Source organism: Hippoglossus stenolepis, chromosome 9 (assembly GCF_022539355.2).
Source record: "Hippoglossus stenolepis isolate QCI-W04-F060 chromosome 9, HSTE1.2, whole genome shotgun sequence".
NCBI lineage: Eukaryota > Metazoa > Chordata > Actinopteri > Pleuronectiformes > Pleuronectidae > Hippoglossus > Hippoglossus stenolepis.
In genome coordinates, this window is record NC_061491.1 from 4714341 (window position 1) to 4738147 (window position 23807).

Genomic DNA, 23807 nt, shown 5'->3' on the forward strand with positions numbered 1-23807 from the left:
CCCTGCTGAGTAGAATGACTCAGTCATTTGTGTCTGGGTGCAGCGTCATCAAAGTGCCGTCATTTCAATATCAGATGTTCTCCCCGTTTGATACGTGTGGTTTATTACAATTCAAATGAATCTGCATACTGAAGAATCAACACTAGATGGAGACACTCATACAGCTTAGAAACAAAGGAACAGCCTGTCTGACAATAAAACAACAAACCAAACTGCTTGGTTTAGCAGAGCGATAGCATCCTAGCTGCCATCAAGTGAATACAAGTCATACCAGCCACAGCCACTGTAATTGCACACAACAAATGAGGCTGCTGAGGCTGCAGTATTTATACTTTAGATTTCCCCAACACTTGGAAACCACATTTTTTTTTAAATGAAAAAAAGACTAAAACTCCTGGATAAAAGGGATTCATCTACTTTTATTAACTAATTTTAAAAAATGTACTTTTTTATACTTTTTGACATGTACAAGTTAGGACCTCAGAATACATTTGAACAACTGAAAAGTCTTAATTCAATCATTGTTGCTATGACATAATATATCTAATAAAATGTTAAGCTTTGATAAATAAGGTTTCCCCAAATAACAAATCATATGTTTGTCTTCTTACAGGAGCTGCAAGTGTTTTCTCAGCCTCCTTCTGTGTTTCTTCTAATGTGTCCGCTTCATTTCTGCATGCGACTGCAGGCGAGCAGTGAGAGAAAGAAAGACACTAATAGAAAGAATGGTTGAGGGCTATGAATCAGTGGGTGTGGGTCGTGTGAAGATGGGAGGATGGCGTTTTCTATCCAGTGCCGTTCTTGTTGGGGCTGTTGGTGTTGATCGTGGTGCCGTCTGGCTGCTGGCCGTCTTTGCGAGGCGGCATCCTCTCATTTATCCTGTCCAGGCCGCGTGCCTCCTCAAAGTTCCGAATCTTCCTCGTATTTTGAGTATTGGATATTTTGATTATAAATGTTAGTTATTGCAACAGCTGGCTGGGACCTTTAGGGTGAAATGTGAATTCACACACTTCCTTTCCTCAGAAAGTTGCAGCGTACCAGAGCAGGAAATTATATCTAAATACATCTGAGTTGATGTGAGAAGGTGTACAGTATATTATCACTTGACTGACACTCAGAGACATCAGAGATTCTTGAATTTGACCCATGAAAACTTAACTGTTTACATAACTTTATATTCATTCAGCTATTGAGTAACAGGTTTTCATCATGTGCAGAACATGTTCATAGACGTAATAATTAATAATAATTTGTTAAAGGTAGAGCAACATTGGCTTATAATATGCTGATGTCTGAATGGTACTTAAATCCTGATTATTGTCACAGAGTACCACACGGGGGCAGAGAGAGCTCAACGCACTGCAAATGAAGAAAACAACTTCATAGATTTGAGGACCCACGCAGTGCAAATTTCAAAAACGGCAACGGAAATGTTTCCAGGGGACGTGATGAACCCGGCTGAAGTTCAATTCTTATAAGTGTCATCACCAGTGACGAGAAGCAGACTTCAATTACTTCACAAAGCATTTCCTTCATTTCAGTGAGACACACACTTGTGGGGAGCATTGAAATATGACTTAATCTACACTTTTTTCCCCTCTCTATATCCTGAACCACAGCCGATTGCAATTATAGTAATTATAGTGTTATTAAAATAACTAACACCCCTTTATGTGCATGTGAGTGCTGTTTTAAAAATGTGTAAAACAATATCAGTGCTGATTGTCTTCTTTGAGCATTTCAGAGAGGTTCAGTTTTCACCCAGAGTCTGAAACCAGAAAACCAGAGGTTGTGTTTTCATGGCTCAGAAGCAGAGTGGTCACCACACTCACAGTGAGGCAATTGTTCCGTTCGGTCATGGCCTCATGTGAACGGAACATCGTGGAATAAATGAGCATCAAAAGACTGCAAGGACGAACGTTTATCAGCAGGATTTGACTGAAGTAAACAGATTTCTACCGCACATAAATCAGTCCTCTAGTCACTCCATGGATGATTTCACATGTGCTTCTAAGGTGTTGCAGCTTGTTCCCCAGGCAGAGGAGCAGATCTTTAACATAAGGTAAGCAGAGATTGATCCTGATAGTGCTCACTGATCAGGATCAATCTCTGCTGACTCAGAATCTGTCGCGATCCTGTGTGTTGCTATTTTCTTTGTCTTTTGACCATGAGGCCTTTCAGTGCCAACAATATTACTCTGATCATCCCAGACTTCAAACATAAAGTACTTCGCTGTGTGTCGGCGGCTTTAACACCGGAAGTGCCACCCACACACCAAACTGGTTGTGAGTTGAATCTCTGTTGTCTTATAATAATGATAAAAAACTCACACTTTGCTTGTATCAAGCTGTCACACAGTGTTACTTTAGCTCCACCTCCTGAACCACACACACTGACCCCGTGTCCTGAATTGTCCCTGTCCACTGCAGAGGGAGCGTGCACATTGGTCTTATTGTCTTCGGACACTTTGTCTCAGCTGTGAGTCTAAGCATGTGTTCAGTGGGTGAGGGACAGACGGGAAGGGAAGGAGCTTAACAAGTGCTGCGGATGTAGATCGATTTTTTGGTTTTTATATTTGGACAAAAGATTGTGAAACTTTATGATGCGGTGACGACAGTGTGACAAGATGCTTCACTGAGTCAGTCAGCCACAACACACAATGAGTCAAACTGCAGATTTATGGATTTTATTCCAAAAAAGTGGCTGAAGTTTCATCCAGCAAAAAGGTAGGAGAGACAGAAAGTACAAATGCATCATGTCTTTGTTTAGATGACTGTGGATAATGATAATGTAAAAGAATACAAGTGTTCTTCCTGCATTCCTTAAGAGTAGCAGGGGCCTGCTCAGGCTGGTTGTGAGTGTGGTTAGAATTTGTTGTCAATGAGGAAGTAGCAGTGACAACTGCAAGGAGGGCGTGGCAACAGAAACTCTGTGTGCAGGTAGGCAGCATAAAGCCTGATCACAGCACCGATCTGCTCTATTACAGTGACTGTCTGCACTTGGACAATGACGCCAACTCTCCTATTGTGGATCCTCATCCTAAATGCCTCGCTCGAGCCCTCAGGTAAGTCACTGGATACTGTTACCTCCATTCAGCTCATTGGCTAATTAATAACTAAAGGCTGGGTTTATCCTCTCTCAAAGGTCTTTAACTGGTGTTCCTCGTCCTGTACAGCAAGTAAAATGGGTTGTTAATCATAGAATGTTCTTTTCAACATTACACATGCAGCTTTCATAATTTTTATGAAAGGATATTTGTTTCTGCTTTAATATGGTGGATCTACTTTTAGCTGTGTTTCCCTTATCTACGCTCATATAGCCTACAGCCTGTTATCGTTTAGTGATACTGACTTTGTTTGTGTAAGATACTCAGATCAGCCCCAGCATTAACACCAGGCTAACATGGTTCTAGTACCATTATATTGTGTGTGTGTGTGTGTGTGTGTGTGTGTGTGTGTGTGTGTGTGTGTGTGTGTGTGTGTGTGTGTGTGTGTGTGTGTGTGTGTGTGTGTGTGCGTAATTGTAACAGTAACTAGTTAAGAGTTTTAATGTTTTCTGACTGGTGCGTTATTACAAAGGAATTGTTTACCAAAATGCATGTGTTACCACCACCCTCTCAGGTGCCACTATGTACCTGGTAACCATGACTCAGAATGACTTAGTCATTTCCTTTCAAGCTGCCTTCATAAACTGGAAAGTACAGGCTTAGATTAGGCCATATCTTCATTTCGGTGAGACGATATCCGTTCAGAACGAGGTACAGGATCTCAAAAAACGAATCTGGAAAACTACAGCAGGAAGTGATGTTAGTTAGATATGTATCAGACCCAGTGTGAGATGAAACAATTTCGAAATAAGAAGGTGATGAAAAACACAAAAAGAGAAGTAGGGTTTATTTTTTGTCTGAGGGACAGTTTGACTCCAAAACAGACAAATATAAAACTGAAGAATGAAAAGTTACAAATAAAAGATCTCACTTATCTGAGTACTGTGAACTAACACTCTCAGTACAGCAAAAAAACGTCTGGTCACAGGGGCATGGATTTAGTTTTAGGTGACTTTCGGTGAGAGAAGAGAGAAGAAAATAATATATACGTATATTATCATGTTATATAATCTTGAATACACCCATCTACTTTCACTTCTTCTGCATGTTTTAAGGTAATCTAATAATAATTTTTATTTAACCCAATAAAATATTTGTATGTTGTTACTGTTACATTTAAAAGCTTCTTGCACATACCAGATAATGATTAAATTGTGTTTTCCACATTAATAGTGTGGTCTGTCTGTGAGTTCCAGCTGTATGCTTTATATCCTTATATTTGGTTTGTGTTCCAATCCGGAATCTTATCAGCTCATATTAAATAAAGTTGTAGTCCGAACAACATGCAGAGGGGGTATGTTTTCAGCCCTCGATAGTATCTGCAGGTATTCCCTTCAGGCTGCTGACAGATCAAGCAATGTAGAGCAGCATGTATAGTCCTATAGACTCATTGCTCTGACCTCATATGAATATCAATGTTTTCAACAGAACAGATCTGTCATCTGGTCTATGCAAGGTGGAAGGATATTAATAGAGATACAGAAATAAACCTGAGAGTGTGAAAGTAACAGGGGGATGGGTTAAGCAGGGTCAACAGAAAATCCCATAATAACTATTATTGTAAAGAATAGTGTGTAGACCTGCTCTATATGAAAAGTGCTCTGAGGTAACGTCTCTTATGATTTGGTTATATTTGAATGAAATCAACTTAACCTGACTTACAGCACAGGTTCATTGAAACCACAGACCACATGCAGGGAACAGTTTTAAACTAATCTGCCCTGAAGTGATCTCTAAACTGCTGTGACGTGTGATATCGATGAATGAGGGATCCACTCTCACTTTACTCACCTGCTGCATTATATTTAAATCAGCTTCATCACTGTGAATGTAGCAGGCGTTTTTCTGACTCTGAAATAAAGTTCCGCACAGGCCATAGGCTGGGACAGCCTCTCAGCTTCAGAATTTGGGGTCATTCAATATGCACATGTAGCCTGATAGAGAGAAACCTCGAGTCATTTGCTTTGCCTATAAATAAACTCCATCTTACTTTACTTATATATTTGTTCGAATTTAAAATGTTAGAGGAATAGTTCAACATTTGCGAAATATGCTCTGTTATTTGTTTCCAATCTCATGTGTTGTAAATGCTTTGTTAGTTGCTGGAATTACAAACAAGATATGAACAGATACTAACAAGCAAGATACAACATGTTCATTAGTTCCAGAAATGTTGGTTGGTGGATTTTTTTATCTTTGGGACTGAGCCTAGCTGGCTGTTCCCCCCTCTTTCCAGTCTCTGTGTGTTCTGAAGTACAGTATTTCCTCTAGGATTTGGCAAGTGCGGGGGGGTTCTTATAACACCAACAAAGGACAAAATAAGGAAAATGTAGATGAAAACAAGAAATACTGCCGACTCTGTAAACAGACCACTACATCTACGAATTGCTTGATTGAATTTTACACAAAAAAGAGCGATAAGATCACTTGTGGCAGTATGTATTCTGATATAAAAAGGCAGATCGACAGGATGTGGGATCAGGTGATCTTTTACCAGAGAGTATCAGACCTTCTCTGTATAGATCAGAACGATGTTTACATGTATCTCTCAATTAACCAAAATGTCCAACTATTCCTTTAACAGAAGCGTTTAAAGCCAAATATAAATACAGTATCTATTGGTAACTACATGGAAAACTCACTCTGTTTTACCTAGAGTCAAATGATAAGATAAATATTCAAATGCCTACAGTAAATTTACCTATCTTCTCAATGATTTATCAACAAGCTGTAATTTTAAAACATGATGTGAAGGAGACCACTGTTTTTTCTTGTTTCCTACACGGTCGATGTTGGTTTAATCTAATCTTGTTCATCTTTCACTAACCTTAATAACATATGAATCTTCTATCAACCATGACTGCAAATAACCGAGATGCTTCTTCCTCCGAACTGTGATTGGAAGGCAGTGCCAGAAAATAACGTATTTTCTTCTTTAATGTTGAGGCTGGAAGAAGTCGGTTACCAGTCAGGTTCAAGATAAACTCTTAATCATGAACCTCATTAAATGAGCAAATTCGTACCTATTATAAAGATGTATAATGTGTGTTTAATCTCCATAGAAAGCCATGGAAACCATGGGTTTGAGGAGGCGAAGGACCATGAGGTGGTTCGCCCCGTCAGACTTCACACTGTCAGAAAAAGACAAGCAGAGGTATGGAACATTATTCTGTTTTCTGTGATACGTGTGTGATGTTCTGTCTGACTGTGATGTTGGTAAGGGGAACATTGAAAACTTCCTGAAAGCACAATTTCACATGTATTTTTCCACAGAACCTCAGACCACAGGTAATAAAGTATGGAATGACGTTGGGAGGAAAACATATTGAAATGCAACTAGAGAAAAATGAGTAAGTTTTTACACAGGCATGACTGTAAACTGTAAACTGTAAATTAAACGTTTCTTTTGGTTATTTAAAAAGATAAGAAGTAAAGACAATGTTTTAAACAATGCTTCAGTGTAACTTCCTGGTTTTACTTCAACAAAATAAATTTGCTGTGTGTTTCCAGGTCACAAAAATGTTGGTTATCATATCTGTAGCGAAAATCATATCTGTGTAAGAATACAAACACTGATGTGGCACAGCATGGCATGATGTCCATTCATTTTTATATTTTTTCATCCTAAGTGAATTACTCACCAAAGATTACACTGAGACTTACTACCACGAGGATGGGACTCAAGTCACCACAAGCCCTGATGACATTGTAAGTGTTTGCATTCGTAGGCAAGTTTCACTTCAACATTCATAATGTGACGTACTGTGAAAGTACAGACAACTGTGATTTCTCAATCAAATGTTTTAATGGTTTTAAAATGCTTCTAAAAAGATCACTTGAATGTTGTTATGTGATCCTTCTCGTTTCCCAGGATCACTGCTACTATCATGGGAGGATTGTGAACGACAGCAAATCATCTGTTAGCCTTAGCACTTGTGATGGACTCAGGTGAGCCAACTGGCAGATAAAAGTAATCTCCTTTTAGCTCTGTTTGGCTCTCCACCGACTCCTGAGGGATATATCTGTCTACTCTAAACACAGCTTCTTGCTTAAAGAATGACAGGGTGTTAATAGGACATACAGCTGTGGGGCCCAAAACCAAAACAGTAGGCTGAAAGATGCTAAAAGCCAAAATGCTAGAAAAGTAATAAGAGGAATACAAAATTGAGTTCTTGACTCTTTCCAATGTTATACAAAATATTGGTTAAAGACGCTTTAAAATGCAACCAGCATCTGAAGTTAGCTAGTTAGCCTTGTGTAATATTCAAGCCTTAACATACAACACAGAGGCATTTTATAAAGGATCAAACAGAAAAAATAGGATCCTTCATTTCCACTGAATGAGGTGTGACTTAACCATTGGATTTGTTTTTACCTCAATGCAATTGCCCATAGAACTAAAAGAACTGGTGTGATCTTGGTTTAGGGGTTACTTCAGAACATCTGCCCAGAGGTACCTGATCGAGCCCCTGTCAGGAGACGATGAGGGCGATCACGCTGTGACGACAATCACAGAGAAGAACTACACTCCTGCAGTGTGTGGTGTCACCAACACCAGCTGGAGTGACGACTTTGAACCCCCAACAAGCCGCAGCCGCTCCAGAGCAGGGGTAACAACATTACTTTCACAACACTGCAGCACTGCCATCATTCCGTCGAATAACTTGTTAAATGACAACAAACATTAACTAATATTAACTAAAAATATATTCCTTTGCCCTCCAGGGTATATCGATTGTCCAGCAAGAGAAATACCTTGAGCTCTTCCTTGTTGCTGATAACCGTGAGGTAAGATACAATGTAGATGTAGAAACCTAACATGATTCATTAAGTCAATGGGAAGTTAACATAATGGTAATGGTATTAATAGTTTTCTGGGTATTTTGGTGTACTTTTTAAGTTAGTAAGTCAATGATGAATCATCATTAATCATGGGGGTAATTTCAAAATGAATCAACTTCAGAGAAACAGAATACGTGAGCTTGCTCTAACATGACGACATGATGTTTCAGTATGTGAAGATGAAGCGAGATATGACAGCGCTGAGAAAGAGGCTATTTGAAGTTGTCAACTTTGTCAACATGGTGAGTCGGTGCTTGAGTATCTATTTTATTTCCTTTGGTGTCTTTAGCGTCCTTGGGTTCCTTGAAAGGCAATATGTTTCAGCCATATTCAGCTGTGATAATAATCCTATAAGTTTCAGCATGAAATGAACATTGCAGCTGTTCCCTTTCTCCTGTTGTCTCTGTGGTGATCTCCTGCTGGTGTTTGCAGGCCTATAAGCCCCTGAGGACCTTTATTGCTCTGGTGGGAATCGAGATCTGGTCCAACGGTGACTTGATCAGTGTGACCCCCCCGGCCGGGGCCAACTTGAATGCTTTCATGAATTGGAGGAACTCTGAGCTGGTCAAGAAGAAGAAGCATGACAACGCACATCTCATCAGGTCTGAACAGCCTGTAGAGACCAAATATTCTCAAATGTGGGAAAAGGGGGGCAGTAAACTTTTGTTGCTGACACACTAACTCTGTGACGCAGTGATCACTGGGGTGGCTCTGTCCCCCTTTCACATCTAACTCTGTCCTGTCAAATAAAGACCTAAAAAGTCAAAAAGGTATTTACTTAAAATAAATGCAGTGATCTATATCCCTAGTGTTGGGACATTGTGAAACAGGCTCTTGGTTGCTCCCTTTAGCAAACCACAGCGGACATGTTTTGTTTTCTGGTTAAACCAGATCAGATCTCGGTGTACTGGAGGTTTTGAGTTTCCACATGATGCTTGTGTAATTTACTTCTATGTACAGATCAGGCTATTACTGACTCTTGCACTAGATACGATGTCACAAACCATGCCCGTTATGTTTCAAATTCAGATTTCAGAGAAGTTCAGATGTCTCAATATGTTGAACTAAGGTGACTCCATATAGTGTCAGTTTAGTTCACATTGACTTGACACGCCATTTTGTTACAATAAACGTGGACAAGTTGTTAAACTCAAGAACAAAATTATAATATAAGAAACCAGATAAAAGCCACAGAACTGCTGATGCCAGATTTCCTGTGAATAGAGAAGATTGTTAATATCTAAGTTTATAGTGTTAATGAAGAACTAGATGGATTGGAGAACTGTGTTGATATTGATATGTCACCATCAATAGTCAAAGTGTTTCTCCTCTTGTCTTTCAGTGGCATTGACTTTGAAGGATCAACTGTGGGACTGGCTTATATCGGGACCCTTTGCTCTGGTCACTCTGTTGGGGTCGTACAGGTGAGACAGGAAGTTCTATTCTGTTATTGCGATGGTATCATCTATATCATACACTTGGTAGAATGCAAAATTAGCAACCAAGGTATTTTCTCTGTGTATCAGTTAGAACCAGCTGAAATCTGTTAACTCCTGGTGCCTTGAGGATGAATCCTAATGATCTGCTGAGTCTCTGTAGCTGCACCGCTAACTCAATATTTTATAAATGAAATTATTAAAAATCTACTCAACGACTGGAATAAAATTTGTGGTACGAGGTACTTTTGCCCTTGCTTCACCATGAAGTTAACATTTGTGGTTTCAAGTAAAATGCTTCTAACACTATTGGATGAATTAATGTGATATTTGATGCAGAAGCTCATGTTTCCCTCAGCATGATGATAACTTTTTATCTCGTACCATCATCAAGTAAAAGATCAAAACAACTTTATCCAGTAACTTTGGTCAGTGTTGTCCTCGTTACTGAGAAAATAATAATAACACATTACTTACATACCTGACCACAGTTATTTGTAACCTTGTTTAGATAAGTGCTATACAAATGAATTTATTATTATCATTATTATTATATTTTCACCTGACCATTACTTGGTTGGTTGAAGGACTCAATTTTCAAATTTTGGTGCAGATCCGGAATAGGAGGAGATTTTTTTAATTTTTTTTTTACTTTCTTAACATTGTGATAGAAGGCATTTTTTAACATTTTCACCATTTTCCTGCAGGGAATAATTAGTGGATCTTTACCAACAAAAAAGATCAAGCATATTTAGGGTGATATGATATTTATGAGTGTATGACATTTGGTGTGGCTTGGTTAAATTTCAATGGACTGTTGAGCGGTGGTGGATATTGTCTAAACCGGAATTGTCAGTTTTTTCACAAGCTCATATGAAACTCACTGTGGGCGAGCACACGTCTAGACTGACGTGTGTTCCTCTGTGGGAACAGAGGAACTCTAAACCAAAAAGCCTCAACATCATGTGATCAGAAAGTCAGTTCAGCAAGTTCAACTGAGGAAAGAGATATGTTATCATGTGATAGCTGTCTGACCTTGGTGTAGTCTTGCTTTAAACACATGTAAATTACTGATAAAAGCAACTACATTTTAAGAGATCCTCTCTCACAACTGGTGTTATGTTGCCTCTCAGGATCACAATGACCGGGCCATTGCTGTGGGAGCTACACTGGCTCATGAGATGGGCCACAACCTGGGCATGGACCATGACGACTCCAGTGCCTGCTCTTGTTCTGCAGACAGCTGCATCATGGCTGGATCCCTCAGGTAAGAACAATCATTCAAAGGTGCTCAAGGCTACATCTCCTTTTAGAACTGCCAGCAGTGTGGTGGCATTGTGGGTAAAGAGGAAACCATATTTTGACAATAAAAAAGAATGTGTTAAATGAAAGAAAATCAAATGTTTGGTGAAAAAAACCCTCCAGAAAAGGCTGCATCCAATAACAACATTTTCTGGATTAGATGACGGGGGTTAATGATTAGATGAAAAGATACATGAAGCAGAGACTGTATTAAACAGAGTTTATGTGCTGTTCTTCCTCAGCTGGAACATTCCTCGCACTTTCAGCAGCTGCAGTGGCATTAACTATGAAAAGTACCTGATGGGCCGCAGCCCCAGCTGTCTGCTGGACAAACCAGACTACAAGACTGTGGTGGCTCCTTCCGTCTGTGGGAACGGCTTCAGGGAGGAAGGAGAGCAGTGTGACTGTGGCACAGTGGAGGTAAAGAACCAGCACTGACAGTGGAGTATCTACCTCAATCATCTTGTTGTCTCATCTTGACTCATTCCTGGGAGGAAAGCTGCCTGACATGCACTAACACATTGAAGGAGAGAAAGTCAGCCTTCTTCTAAAAGTGGCAGAAAGAATAATGTGAACTAACATAATAAACACAGGATTCATATTTTTGTTTAGTACAAGAGCCTGTACACCAAGGCTCACAAACAGCTTTATTTGATGAGGGTGTTATTCAGTTTATAAGCACACACACATATATATATATCAGCATGCTTACAAACACTTACAGTTAGGCCTCTTTACACACATTACATGCTCTTATTATTTTAGCAAGTTGCATTATGTTGGAATAAAAAGATTTTGACAATAAGGTAGAATTAAACTGACAACAGTTAAAGGGGACATAGCATGCAAATTCCACTTTGTTAGTGCTTCTACAGGTTAATGTGGGTATCTGGCATGTCTACCAACCCAAAAACTCTGGGGAAAAAACACTCGCGCGTTTTGTTATAGTTCCTCTAAGTCAGAAACGTCATGCTTGAGCGACTCGATTGCGCTTCCTGGGTATTGTTTCGTAACAAGGAACTGGAAGTCTCCCTACATGGTCTGCGCCGTTCTCCAGCACGCAGCCGCCTGGCTGTTCACACGGGACGAGCATTTCTCCGCGCTGGTCAGCCCCATAGACTGTATATATAAGGTCAGCCCGCGATTCTGCTTTCTCCGCTTGTTGTTGTACCCGTTGAATGTCGGGGTTCGGGGGTAAATGATGGTCTTCATAGCCCCCCCCCCACCTCTCTTTCTCTCTCTGTCTGTCTGCTTGTGTGCTTGTAGTGGATGGGCAGAGGGGGACATTTAATTATGTGATTGGGAAAATTAAAACTCCAGGACAACAAGGGGAATACAAAGTATGGGATGCATATTTGATAATTTATATCATATAAAATATGTAATTTATATCGTTTAAAATCATGGGGGGAGAGGGGGGAGGGGGGAGCTGGCTCATTAGCATTTAAAGGAACAGGCACTCAAAACAGGTCGCTCTGTGGAGGGCTGTTTTATACAGGGTAAAAAGGGTGCTGTTTTATATGATCCTTGTGGTATTTTGACCAAAGTATGTTACAGACATTTCATTAAGACCCCAAGGAACCATATCAACTTGTGGTAAAATGGGCATGCTATGTCCCCTTTAAGTAAAACAAGTGATAACTTTCATTGTGAAGTTAATTCCTTGCTGAGCTGTGACCGGTGTTCAGACATGTCTTTGTCCTCCGCTGGAATGCTTGGTTGCCGCTGGCCACAACTTTTAAAAACTTTTCAATTTTATGGAACTGCACCGCAACCGCCCAAGTTTTTTTTTTTTTTTGTCTTGAACCACATATATTATGGTGCAAAAACACAAACAGTGATAAGGGAACTTTATATCGCAAACAGTAATATAGGATCATATATCCTAGATATATTAGGAAGGTGAAAACAAGAAATATTTGTCAGAAACTGTCACCATAGTGTCTACCAGGTCTCCTCAGTGCACCGCTTCACCTACTGTAGATGTGTTGTTAATGCCAGAGAGCCCGACCTTAAACAAATAGACACAAACACAGATGACTAAATGAAGCCACCACAACATGAGGCAATATGAGGATTTTTTAACATAACCGCCTCTGTCTGTGTTGTCTTTATAGGTGTGTACCAATCCATGTTGCAACGCTACCACCTGTGCTCTGAAGGACGGCTCACAGTGTGCTGACGGTGAATGCTGCGAGAACTGTAAGGTGAGTAAATAAGGAAAAGACATGCTGTTGTACTTGAGCCAATGGCTTTTCTCTTCTTCTAACAATGTGGCCTTTGGCCTGTCACAGCCCTCTTGTGGGAATATGATATATTACAAATGTAATAATAACAAATTTAATTCATGAAGCACATTTAAAAGTTACAAGTTTACAAAGTGCTTTGACAACAAAGCAAAAGGCAAATACAAGAGAAATAAATAAATCGGCAGGAAGCTATTTGACATCAACACTGGGGTGGTTGAAAACTATGTCACAAACAAACTTGGTCACATAAAAGTAGTAGAGGGACAATAAGATAATTAAATAAATAAAATAAAAGGTGATAACTAAATGATCAAAAGATGATTTAAAAAAAGACGACATCACATGAAAGCAAGTCTATAAAGAGGGGCTTTAAGAAGTGATTTAAAATAAGTCAATGAAGAAATATTTCACCTGAAAAGAAATAAATAACCCTCTCAAATAATGTTTTGTTTATTTGTATTATTGAGGTGTATGAGCCTCACTGTCTGCATGATGTCTGTGCAGAGATTTAGAGTGGTGGCACTTAAGCATAAAAAAAAAATTGAGAGTAGATACATTTAAACAAGTGTAATATTATTTGAAAGAAATTATTGATATATATATATATATTATTATATTTTATTTATATTATGATTATTTTTATTTTTCTTATTATTATTTATATATTGTATTAATGTATATTTAGTTATTTCTGGAATTGGAGACTTTTTATGTGTTGAGTTGAATTGTATTAGTCCTTGTACCTTAACTAACTCTACTCTGTGTGTGTGCTGGATGTAAAAAAGCTATTGTCTGTAACAAGGTCACCATAGCAACTAAAAAGACAATGTCAACATGTCTTTTTTAATACTCTCAGATGGGCCTGTTCTCTGTTTTCTGGGGGTTTTCTTTCTCTTAAATAGAAAATGAAAATACATTTTTTAAACTTTGCTCAAAACTACTTTTTAGTTATATTTTTTGTATCTTACAACATTGTTTTTGAATACCCACATCTCATAGAAGACACAAGGACCCATTACATACTGAAGTGCAGTGATTTATGTGTGATGTGATCTACAGATCCTGCCTCGCTCCAGGGAGTGCCGCAGGAAGCAGGATGAGTGTGACCTGGCAGAGTACTGTGACGGCACGAGCAACACCTGCTCCGAGGATGTGTTCGCTGTGAACGGCCACCCGTGTGACGGAGACCTGGGATACTGCTACAACGGCCAGTGTCCGCGGAGGCCAAACCAGTGTCTCAAGTTTTACGGATCAGGTGAGTGTCCTTTCCTCATGTGAGTGCTGCACTGCTGTCAGATTATTAATACTACTATCTTATAACATGCTTCCTTACATAACATACATCAGGTGCTATAGAGGGTAAACAGTACTGCTACAACCACAACACCAGAGGAATCTACTACGGCTTCTGCAAACGTCTCTCAAAGGACCAGTACATCCCCTGTCAGCAAGAGTGAGTCTCAGCCAAACACATAGTCTGACAGTTTCTCTGTTCTCTTGTTTAATCCACAGAACTTTCAAAGTAAAGCATCTGCATCACAATTCAATAAATTGGATCTTGAAGTGAATATGAACATATGTTGACTCTCTTTTCTGTGCAGAGACACGTTGTGTGGGAAGCTCTTCTGTCACAATGGGAACCCAAACCCAAACTACGGCCGCATGGTGTCGGTCGGCGATTGCAAGGCAACTTTCTATGATGACTACACTAAAGACTACGGCCAGGTCGACACTGGGACAATATGTGGGGATGGAAAGGTACCAGGCTCTGCTAGTGTGTGTGTGTGTGTGTGTGTGTGTGTGTGTGTGTGTGTGTGTGTGTGTGTGTGTGTGTGTGTGTGTGTGTGTGTGTGTGTGTGTGTGTGTGTGTGTGTGTGTGTGTGTGTGTTTGTGTTTTTATAAACAAATCTCATTAATAAGAATAATTTGGCAGAGGGCATAAGGAGGGAGGTTCAAGAAAATACAATACAATAACAAGCAGAGTCTTTCTGATCACAGCATCACAGTCAACCAAGAAATGAATGCACTTGTTCAAACGTTTCAGCACTAAGTCCACAGTGTGTATCACAGTAACCAACGTCTGAGGAGCCTGATAACTAACACTGAGGGACTTGTTTCTGTTTTTTAAGGTGTGCAGCGAGAACCAGTGTGTGGATTTAGTGACAGCTTACAGAAACACCAACTGTTCTGCAAAATGCCCAGGCCACGCTGTAAGTGCATCCACACCCCAACACTGCTTTAGTTTAGTTTTCATTCCCACTGCTGTCACACTCATTAACCCCTTTCACAATATAAAATCAAGCAACTACTCACTTGCACTATTTTTGTAAAATGTTTGTAAATTTTGAATCTGTATAGTGTATTATTCCATACGTATGACTCTTATTGTGAAATCTCCCCTTTTATTTTATATACACCATTTTTATATTCATATCATAATGTATACTAGTGTAAATTGACATATATATAAATATAAACACACACATACAATGTGTATACTCATATTAATATTGAGTATACCATACCTGCCTATGTACTTATATCAATCTATATATGCATGTGTATGTATAATTTTTTTTAAATATCTCCTACATAATACAAAAATATATTTTCATGAAGTCATACTATACCACTGCACATTAGTCAAAGTACATTCTCCAAATATTTTCATCTGCAGTGAAAGGTGTATATCATGTACATATTCTCTGCATTTTCATTTTCTTTAATTTCTTATTTTCTATATTGCCTATTTTATTCTATTTTCATACTTTCATGTGTTCTCTTCATTTTGACTATCTGCTGCTGTAAGGGCCTAAAGCTTTTCTTATCTTATCTTTTAGTTTTTACTGTGGATGTTGTGTTTAATGTCCCTGTGTTGACAGAGGTGCAGCTGTGTCATTAAACATATTGTGTGATATTCACGTGTCCTCGCTGCTCCTCAGGTGTGTAACCACAGGAGTGAGTGTCAGTGTTTGCCTGGGTGGATGCCTCCTTCCTGCATCTCAGAAGATGGAGATTTCTCTGCTCTTTCACCAGGTACCTACAATATGTGCACCTTCCCACTCTATAATGAATACAGGATTTGAATCATCCACTGATGCATTCAAACAAAACTTGAATTTTATTGTTTTGTATTGCAGGAGCAGTTGTTGCCATATCAGTGACAATTATACTGGTTGTTCTCGGTATCATCCTCGGTGTGATTGGGTTCATCTGGAAAAAACGACAAAGACCCATTTTGCCAACGTAAGTCATGCTCACTCTGTCTCAGGTCTTAATGAGGCTGGTTTACTCCACTTTTGTGAATGTCGAGAGCCGGCAGATGAAATCTTTGTTTCTATGACAGTTCCCACACCCAGAGGAAGCTGCCAGCAGGGGACAGGTCCTTTCAGCATGTCAACAAAGGGCCAGCTCCTGGTCAAGTGCCACAGGTAACGAGTTGGGCTATAACTAATAGGGCTTGTCAATTAAACAATATCAATGATTATTGCGAAAAAGTCCAATATATAGTGATATAATGCTTATGTATTTTGCAAGTTAGGAGATATAACCCATAATTGATCTTCCTCATATTTGTAAAGTGCTTTGCAGTTTATAAAGTGTTTAAAACTACAACTTGTTATTGATATCAACATGTGAATTATATGATCTTGATATTTTTGGGCATGTGTTACAGTCCTATAATAACCAACTGTTAATTTCATGTCCGAACAACTTTTAGCCTGAAAGGCTGAAGCCCAAAGCTCCACCTCCACCTCCAGGAGGCGAAACCTAAACCACCGAGTCAGAACTACATGGCTGCACGTCAGGTAACTCAACCACACAGGTTATAGGCTTCTTATGTGTTAGAACACCACAACGTTAAATAAAAGGTGATCAAACTGGTGCCGGGAGAGATTCCTGAAAATGTTGATTTCAATTTAAACACAAAAACTTGTCGTGGATTAGGAGTGAAAACATAGTCTAAATTAGTTATAGTGAGAGAAAATGCAAAAAACACCAATGTTAATCTACAGCAACTGTATCTCTCCATGTGTTAGACACTTTCACTACAGCCCCAGAAGAGAACAGACGAGATGAAATGTTTTCTGTTTCTTTGCTGTCAAAATCTTGAATTCATCAATATAAATATATATATATATATACAGGAAAGACTAAATTTGAAGAATGAACAAAATGTATTGCCACAATGAGAGGTGAAATTGCCGCTAACACACCCAGTACATCAATATCAGTAACTCCCACAAGTAAAGTTTTATAGATCAATGCAGACAGTCTGTGGTTCTGTGAACACATTGCTCCTACTTGTCAGGTTGGTTATGTTCGGCTCCAGCAGTTGACAAAGGTTTATCATTCCCTCTGATGAGAATCTATATCTTTCATTAAGATACTCATCAGAGTAGCTCAAATGGTTTTGTGGGTCTCTGAAGACCCTGGTCCTTCTCAGAGACTCTAACCATCCATTCCTCTAATAACAGTGGTCATGATTCAAAGGAATTGATTGGTCAGTAGGCGGAGCTTTTAAACAGGTTGATCTCTTATCTCCAATTTAACCTGCTCCGGACCAGGTTAGCTATTCAGCATAAGTTACCATGGTGATTGACCCAGAGAAGAAGTGAACAAGCTTAATAGGACCGGAAACCTCAAATTTACCATGAAGTTACACCGATAAGTGCAAACCGTAAACCGTCGTCGTACAAGGCCCAGGGCTCTGGATATGGTGACTGGAGGTGACTGGGGAGGAGGAGGGTTCACAGTGAATCACTGAAATGACAGAGAAGATTCAAAGTTTGTTAGGAACGACATGATTGGCTGATTGAGATCATGGCAAAATCGGATTGGATTACCGTAAACAGCAAACAGTCAGCTGATTAGAACAGGTTGGGAGAGTGAAAGAGAATTGAGAAGGAATGAGAAGAAGAGAAAGATTGAACTCACACTGAACTTCAGTTGTACTTTTTTTAGTCGCTCAAACATATATTCTTTTTAATACCATTTTGTCCTGCAGGCTCTGAGGCCAGTTCCTCCACCAAAAGTCTGATGTCTGACACAGTGCCACCTTTAACCAAACCTGGGGAGACTCACCTTTGTCCACTGTCTCCAGGCTCCAGGCAGCCCAGAGGAACAGAGACATTTTATATTCAAGGCCTCTGGTTCCTCTGCCTGAGGGTGCTCAGTGTTTGTACCAGTGATGTGCAGGACTGCAGGAGGAAACACTGAACTCTACATTGTCACTTCCATGTACTGCCAGGGCATTACAGGGAATGTACTGTACGTTTTATTTTTATGGCACTTTTTTTATATTATAGTGTAAGGGTGGGTGCAGCTTAGAAACAGAAGCAGCTCTGGCCTTAATGTGAGCCATTTTTATACATGTTCTTTTATTTTGCAAAAGAAATTATACAGAATATTACACAAAACATGATTTTAGTTTCAAAGTGTTTTCAACAGCAGCACTACTTTCAAAAATGTTGTCTTTGACGTGATGATCAATGTTTATGCAATGTTATAGAAATACTCAGATCATAAGAAAAATGTTAGAGTAGCATATTATAAAACTGTGCTGCATTTTCAGGTAGAGCTCAGGTACAGAATCACAGTGTAAAACCAGAACAAATGGATACATGTTGGTGATATATTTATTAGATCAGTTTGTCAAGTTATGTTCAATTTGAAAGTTTTTGCAGTAGCACTTCACAGCTCAGTTTCAGCTTCAGTTCATTTCTAAATGAAATGCCATCATGACGTCTATGTGTTGTTGTGTCTGCTTCACATTTAACAAAAACCTGTGACAATGTTAATTGCTCCTAGTCAATAGGATTATTACTGATATAGTTTGTGTAAATAAGATTTTTGCAGTACACCTTTATACTGATGTATTCTTGAATGAGTTCACTGTGTGAACATGTACATAAAAAACACTGTATGCAGGTTACATTTGGCACTTAGTGAGAATAAGATGGTATATTTTTCCTTTCTGTGCTTCGAGGCTAAAGCAGCAGCCTGATTGTTGTAGCATCACTAACGTGGGTCTTGTGCACAGTGAGGGAACAACAAGCTGCGAGGTTTCATACGACTACAAATTCTAACGATTAAATATATCTCTGGAAAACAAACCCCAATTTTCTTGTCCTTTGCTGTTTTAAAAACACTTTAATCCGGTGTTAAATATCACCCTTCCCTGCTTTAACATCCTGCTATTGAGCAAGGCATTAACCCCAGACTGCTCTAGAGGTGCTAATGTCGCGGGAACCTCAAGGCAAGAGTGTCTTGGAGGTGTCATTGATACAAGTTTGTAAATAATGAACAAGTGTGAATTCATATTGTAACACATGCACTGTGTGCGAATGAGGACAAGGTGTTAATTGAACACTTTCCTTTTCATGAAAAACGAAATTCATCATCATTGAGGGAGATGTCAGTAAACTCTACACTGTGAACCATTAAGGCTGCATCAGTTTTTGTTTATATTACGTCGTTCCATTATACCTCAGAGGTATTACTGACCCCCAAGTGGAATGTGGCAACTGGCACGCCCCCTAAAGTCAGAATTTTGACAATGAAGGTCAGAGGAACCTCAATACCCCCAACTTCGAAATCCAAGATGGCTGCTCTGTGTATCAACAATAGTTAAAGCTGTAGTTTTTACTGTTTATTAGCACTTCTGTCATTATATTTGTCGTGCACATAGTACAGTCCAATTACTGCCAGTGGAACTGTTACTACGGTGTTAGTATGTATAACGTGTTATGAACTGGTTTTGCCCACAATGGCTAGGTGGCTATGTTTATGTTTATGGCTAGTTAATCCTTGTTCAGTACGGTCACAATGATCTGTCTGCCTTCCGACCAAATGTGCATCTGGAACGCTATCAACTCAGGTTATTCGGGTGTGACGTCATTCCGAGGGCCGAGCTCAGAGGTATAATGGAATGTAGCATATATATTTTGGCCTCTTGAGGGCAGTAGAACAAGTTGAAAACACAACATTAACATTGTATTGTCACCATATAAAGATGTTTGAAGCCATTCAAATTCTGAAATTCAAGTGAGTCAAATAAAACACTTTAGTTGATTTTTATTATTTTTCTTTCAAGTGATACATCTACGTAAAAGATTTCATGGCCTTGCATGACAAGTACAGTACACTTTCTTATCCACCCCTTTTACTTTACAGCTTGTGATGGAAATTCATCTTGAGATTTGAAATAATGAAATTCTCAGACTGGAGTTGCCTTTGAGTCTTTATAATAGTAAGCTCTGCAGAGGTTACACAACAAGCACGGGTGCTCAAAATGGAACTGGCCGCAAGTTCACAAAAGCCAGAACTTATACAAAGAGGCGTTTCATAAAACATAATATGAAAAAAGACATGAAAGACATGAGATCATCTGTGTCTGTCTGTCCGCTATAGCAGTTGGAAGAAAAACATCACCAAATAAGGGCATGCACCCTGTTGATCAAGGTCATAGCAGTGAGACACCACCAAATAAGGGTTCCATCCTGTCAGGTAGACAGTATCACAGCAGTTAGACACCTGGTCAGGGGATTTCCAATACCTTAGACACTGGTCAGTTGAATTTTCCACTACACTTCCCCCTTTGATCATCAATAAAAATATGATCACTAACGAAAAATAATCAAGAAACATCATAATCAACATCATAATCATAGAAGAATATCGACGAGTCTTCAACCCACGCACTTTGCGTACGTACAGGGTCACATCCACCATGGAGAGGTTCTAGAACATCGATGCATGGCAGGGAGGTGCAATAGGTAGCCGCTGCTGTTTTTGTGGCAAGAAAAAAGTTATTTTCCTGTAATTGAGCAAGCATTTAAAATGAAAATGGAAGGAAATCAGGTCAAACAACATCATCATCTCATTAACCATTATCAAAATTTAACATACTGTATTGATTGGCAAAAGTAACTCATTAAAATGTAATAAAACATTAAATGTCAACATACAGTATATCTAAGGTTGAAAATATGCAGTAAAAACTTTTTAAATTCTTGCTAGGAAGTAAACATTTATTAAGTATGTACAAACTTCATAAAGTAACTCACATCAACCTTAAAAATTCACAGAGCTTCAAATTAAAGCATCATAAAATATGAAGTTGAAAGGATAATTGCAGTAGCTGTTTTTGTCTAGTGAAATCATTAAGAAACACATAAGCAATCTGGGGGGAGAAAATAACATAAAAAAACCTAAAATTGAGTATCGTCATCAGAAACATCTGTGCTGTCAGTGTCCAGGTAGGGAGGGATGGGGAATAAGTTACAGATCAAGGGGACCTGAATCACTTTATCTTGTGTCTAGTCAAATTTGCATGTGTTGGATGGTTCTGAGAGGACACTGTAGGAAAAGACAGTTCGTTAGATCATCAGAGACTTTTACAGGAGTGCATCTAGACAGAATAATGTGAAAAACAATAATAGAGGAGATCATGAATAACACGTATAGCGAGCCTCTGAGGCCACACAACCCTGGATGTCGAAATGGATGCCATGGCCTGTCCATGGTCTCAGTTGTCAGGCAGATTTCTTCTGTGTTGTGGCAGAATGCTCGTGTGGTTAATCATACAACACTCTCGGTGCTTCTCAACCTGTGGAAGTATCAGTGTGTGTGCTTTGAGTTGAAGGCGTCAGCTGGTCAGATGGAGCTGGTACTCATTTGCAGTGGCTGGCGTGGATCCAGGTGGCTCTTTCAGCAACTTTCACTGCTGTGTGGGTTGTGAGCAGTACCTGGTAGGGCCCTTGCCACCTGTTTCCTGATGTCTGAAAGAGAAGAAGTTAGGTTAGCACAATAGGACAACATGTCATGATCACACAAGTCTGTGGATGGAAGCGGAGAAGACGGAGGATCCAGACCAATGTGGGGAGGAGCGAAAAAGAATCTCATAAGGTGAAAGATTAGACCTGGTTCGTTTTCTCATCCTCATGTACATCAGCACCAGAGGCAGGACTTTTGTCCATGCAAGACCTGTGTCTTCACAGCATTTTGCAAGTTTAGTTTTGAGTGTGCCGTTCTCTCGTTCCACAGTTCCACCACTGGCTGGATGATATGCACAGTGTGTTCGCACATCCATAGTTAGATGAGAACCGAGTTGTTTGACAGCTTCGTTTACGAAGTGTCTGCCATTGTCACTGGAAATTCTGCTAGGAATTCCCCATTGTGGAATAATGTCTATTAACAATGCAAAATGGCAGACGGAAGATCTGTGATGAGACCGCGGTGTGCTATCTTTTTACCAGAAGATGTGAGGAAGTTTCTGTGTTGCCAAAGGGCGCCAAAATCATGAGTTACACCGAACGCATATCTGGAGTCAGGGTAGACTGTGAGTGTTTTACCAGTAGCCAATTTGCATGCTTCCGTGAGTGCGATGAGTTCTGCTGCCTGGGCTGAGAGGTGATGAGAAAGAGAACTCGAGAGGAGAACTTCGTTATCTGAACAAACAGAAAAACCAACACAGTTAGTACCAGAGACAGGGTCACGTGAGGCGGACCCATCGACATACAGAATCAAGTCAGAGTTAGAAAGAGGTTCGTCAGAGAGGTCAGGTCGTGGGGAACACTAGACTTGAAGTTCAGCCACACAGTTGTGTTCTTCCCCGTCATCCGGAAGCGGAAGACGCGTGGGTGGGTTCAAAGTTGAACATCGTTTCACTGTGATGTTGGGCATGTCAAGAAGAACAGTGTGATACCGCAACCAGCGAGCAGCAGAGAGATGTGAGGTCTTCTATTCTGTAAGAATGAGAGACACAGCATGAGGAACAAGGAGTGTCAAGTCAGAGTAACCTACTATGTCTCTTGAGGCAAGGACAGCTTTTTCACTGCACTACACGCAAACAACGTGGAAGGCCAGCTGCCACCGGATCAAGTTCGGCGGAGAAGTAGGCGACAGGGCGATATTTGTCACCATGAGACTGAAGGAGGACAGAGGTCATGCAACGGTCTCTCTCATCCACAGCCTGAACAAAAGGTTTGTCAGGGTTAGGGAGAGCAAGAGTGGGAGATTGCTGCAGCGTCTTCTTCAGTGTGACAAATGCCTCCTCTGCCTCTGGAGTCCAAACCACACGTTCGTGAGGAGTGAGTGATTTGCCATGGTACAGAGCACCTAAGGGGGCTTCAAGAAGAACAAAGTCAGGAATGAACGTTCTACAGAAAGAACATGTGACGATGAATGACATGAGTTGTTTCTTCGTCAAGGGTTTAGGCATGTTAACAATAACTTCTACTCTCTTATCAGACAGGGATTTGCCATCTTTGGTGACGACATGACCCAGAAATGTGACAGTTTGTTGAACAAACTAGTTTGCTGAGGCTGACATTATGGCCCTCACGAGCCAGATGTCTCAGCAAAGTGATCGTATCTGTTTCACATTGCTCCTGTGTGGGACTGGCAACTAGTAGATCATCAACATACTGCAAGAGAACTGAACCCGGAATGAGGATGAGGGATTCAAGACTGTTCCTGAGAGCCTGATTGTATAATGATGGAGATTCACAGTAGCCTTGACATAGGCGTGTGAACGTGTAGGCCTTGTTTTCAAAATTAAAAGCTAACCAGTACTGGCTGTCCCTGTGGACAGGACCACTAACAAAAAAGCATTGGATAAGTCTACAACCGAAAACCACGCTGCATTAGACGGAATTTTGGAAAGCAGCGTGTATGGGTCGGGAACAATATGCGATCGAGCAATTACAGCATCATTCACAGCCTTCAGATCCTGCACAAACCGCCGCTCAGTAGGTTGACCTTTGTCTCTGATCTTCTTAACTGGGAACAGTGGAGTGCGGACCGGTGAATCAGGGCAGGGGACAATTACACCAGCCTGCAAAAAGGATTCAAAAACAGGACGTATCC

At 40.0% G+C, this 23807-nt stretch overlaps 1 protein-coding gene across 1 annotated transcript; it reads left to right on the forward strand.

The window, feature by feature from the left end:
- The first annotated feature begins 2532 nt into the window (after positions 1-2532).
- Positions 2533-19051, forward strand: LOC118115696 (zinc metalloproteinase-disintegrin-like crotastatin). Its single transcript, XM_047341480.1, is given in 24 exon segments — positions 2533-2726; positions 2987-3064; positions 6169-6260; positions 6380-6456; positions 6736-6814; positions 6978-7054; positions 7533-7716; positions 7832-7894; positions 8119-8190; positions 8381-8550; positions 9291-9372; positions 10518-10651; positions 10929-11106; positions 12804-12893; positions 13995-14190; positions 14283-14388; positions 14537-14693; positions 15065-15145; positions 15878-15971; positions 16076-16181; positions 16282-16366; positions 16657-16700; positions 16702-16744; positions 17944-19051. Coding segments are annotated over 23 exon segments (2301 nt in total). The 5' UTR covers positions 2533-2726; positions 2987-3006; the 3' UTR covers positions 17977-19051.
- The last annotated feature ends 4756 nt before the right edge of the window (positions 19052-23807 follow it).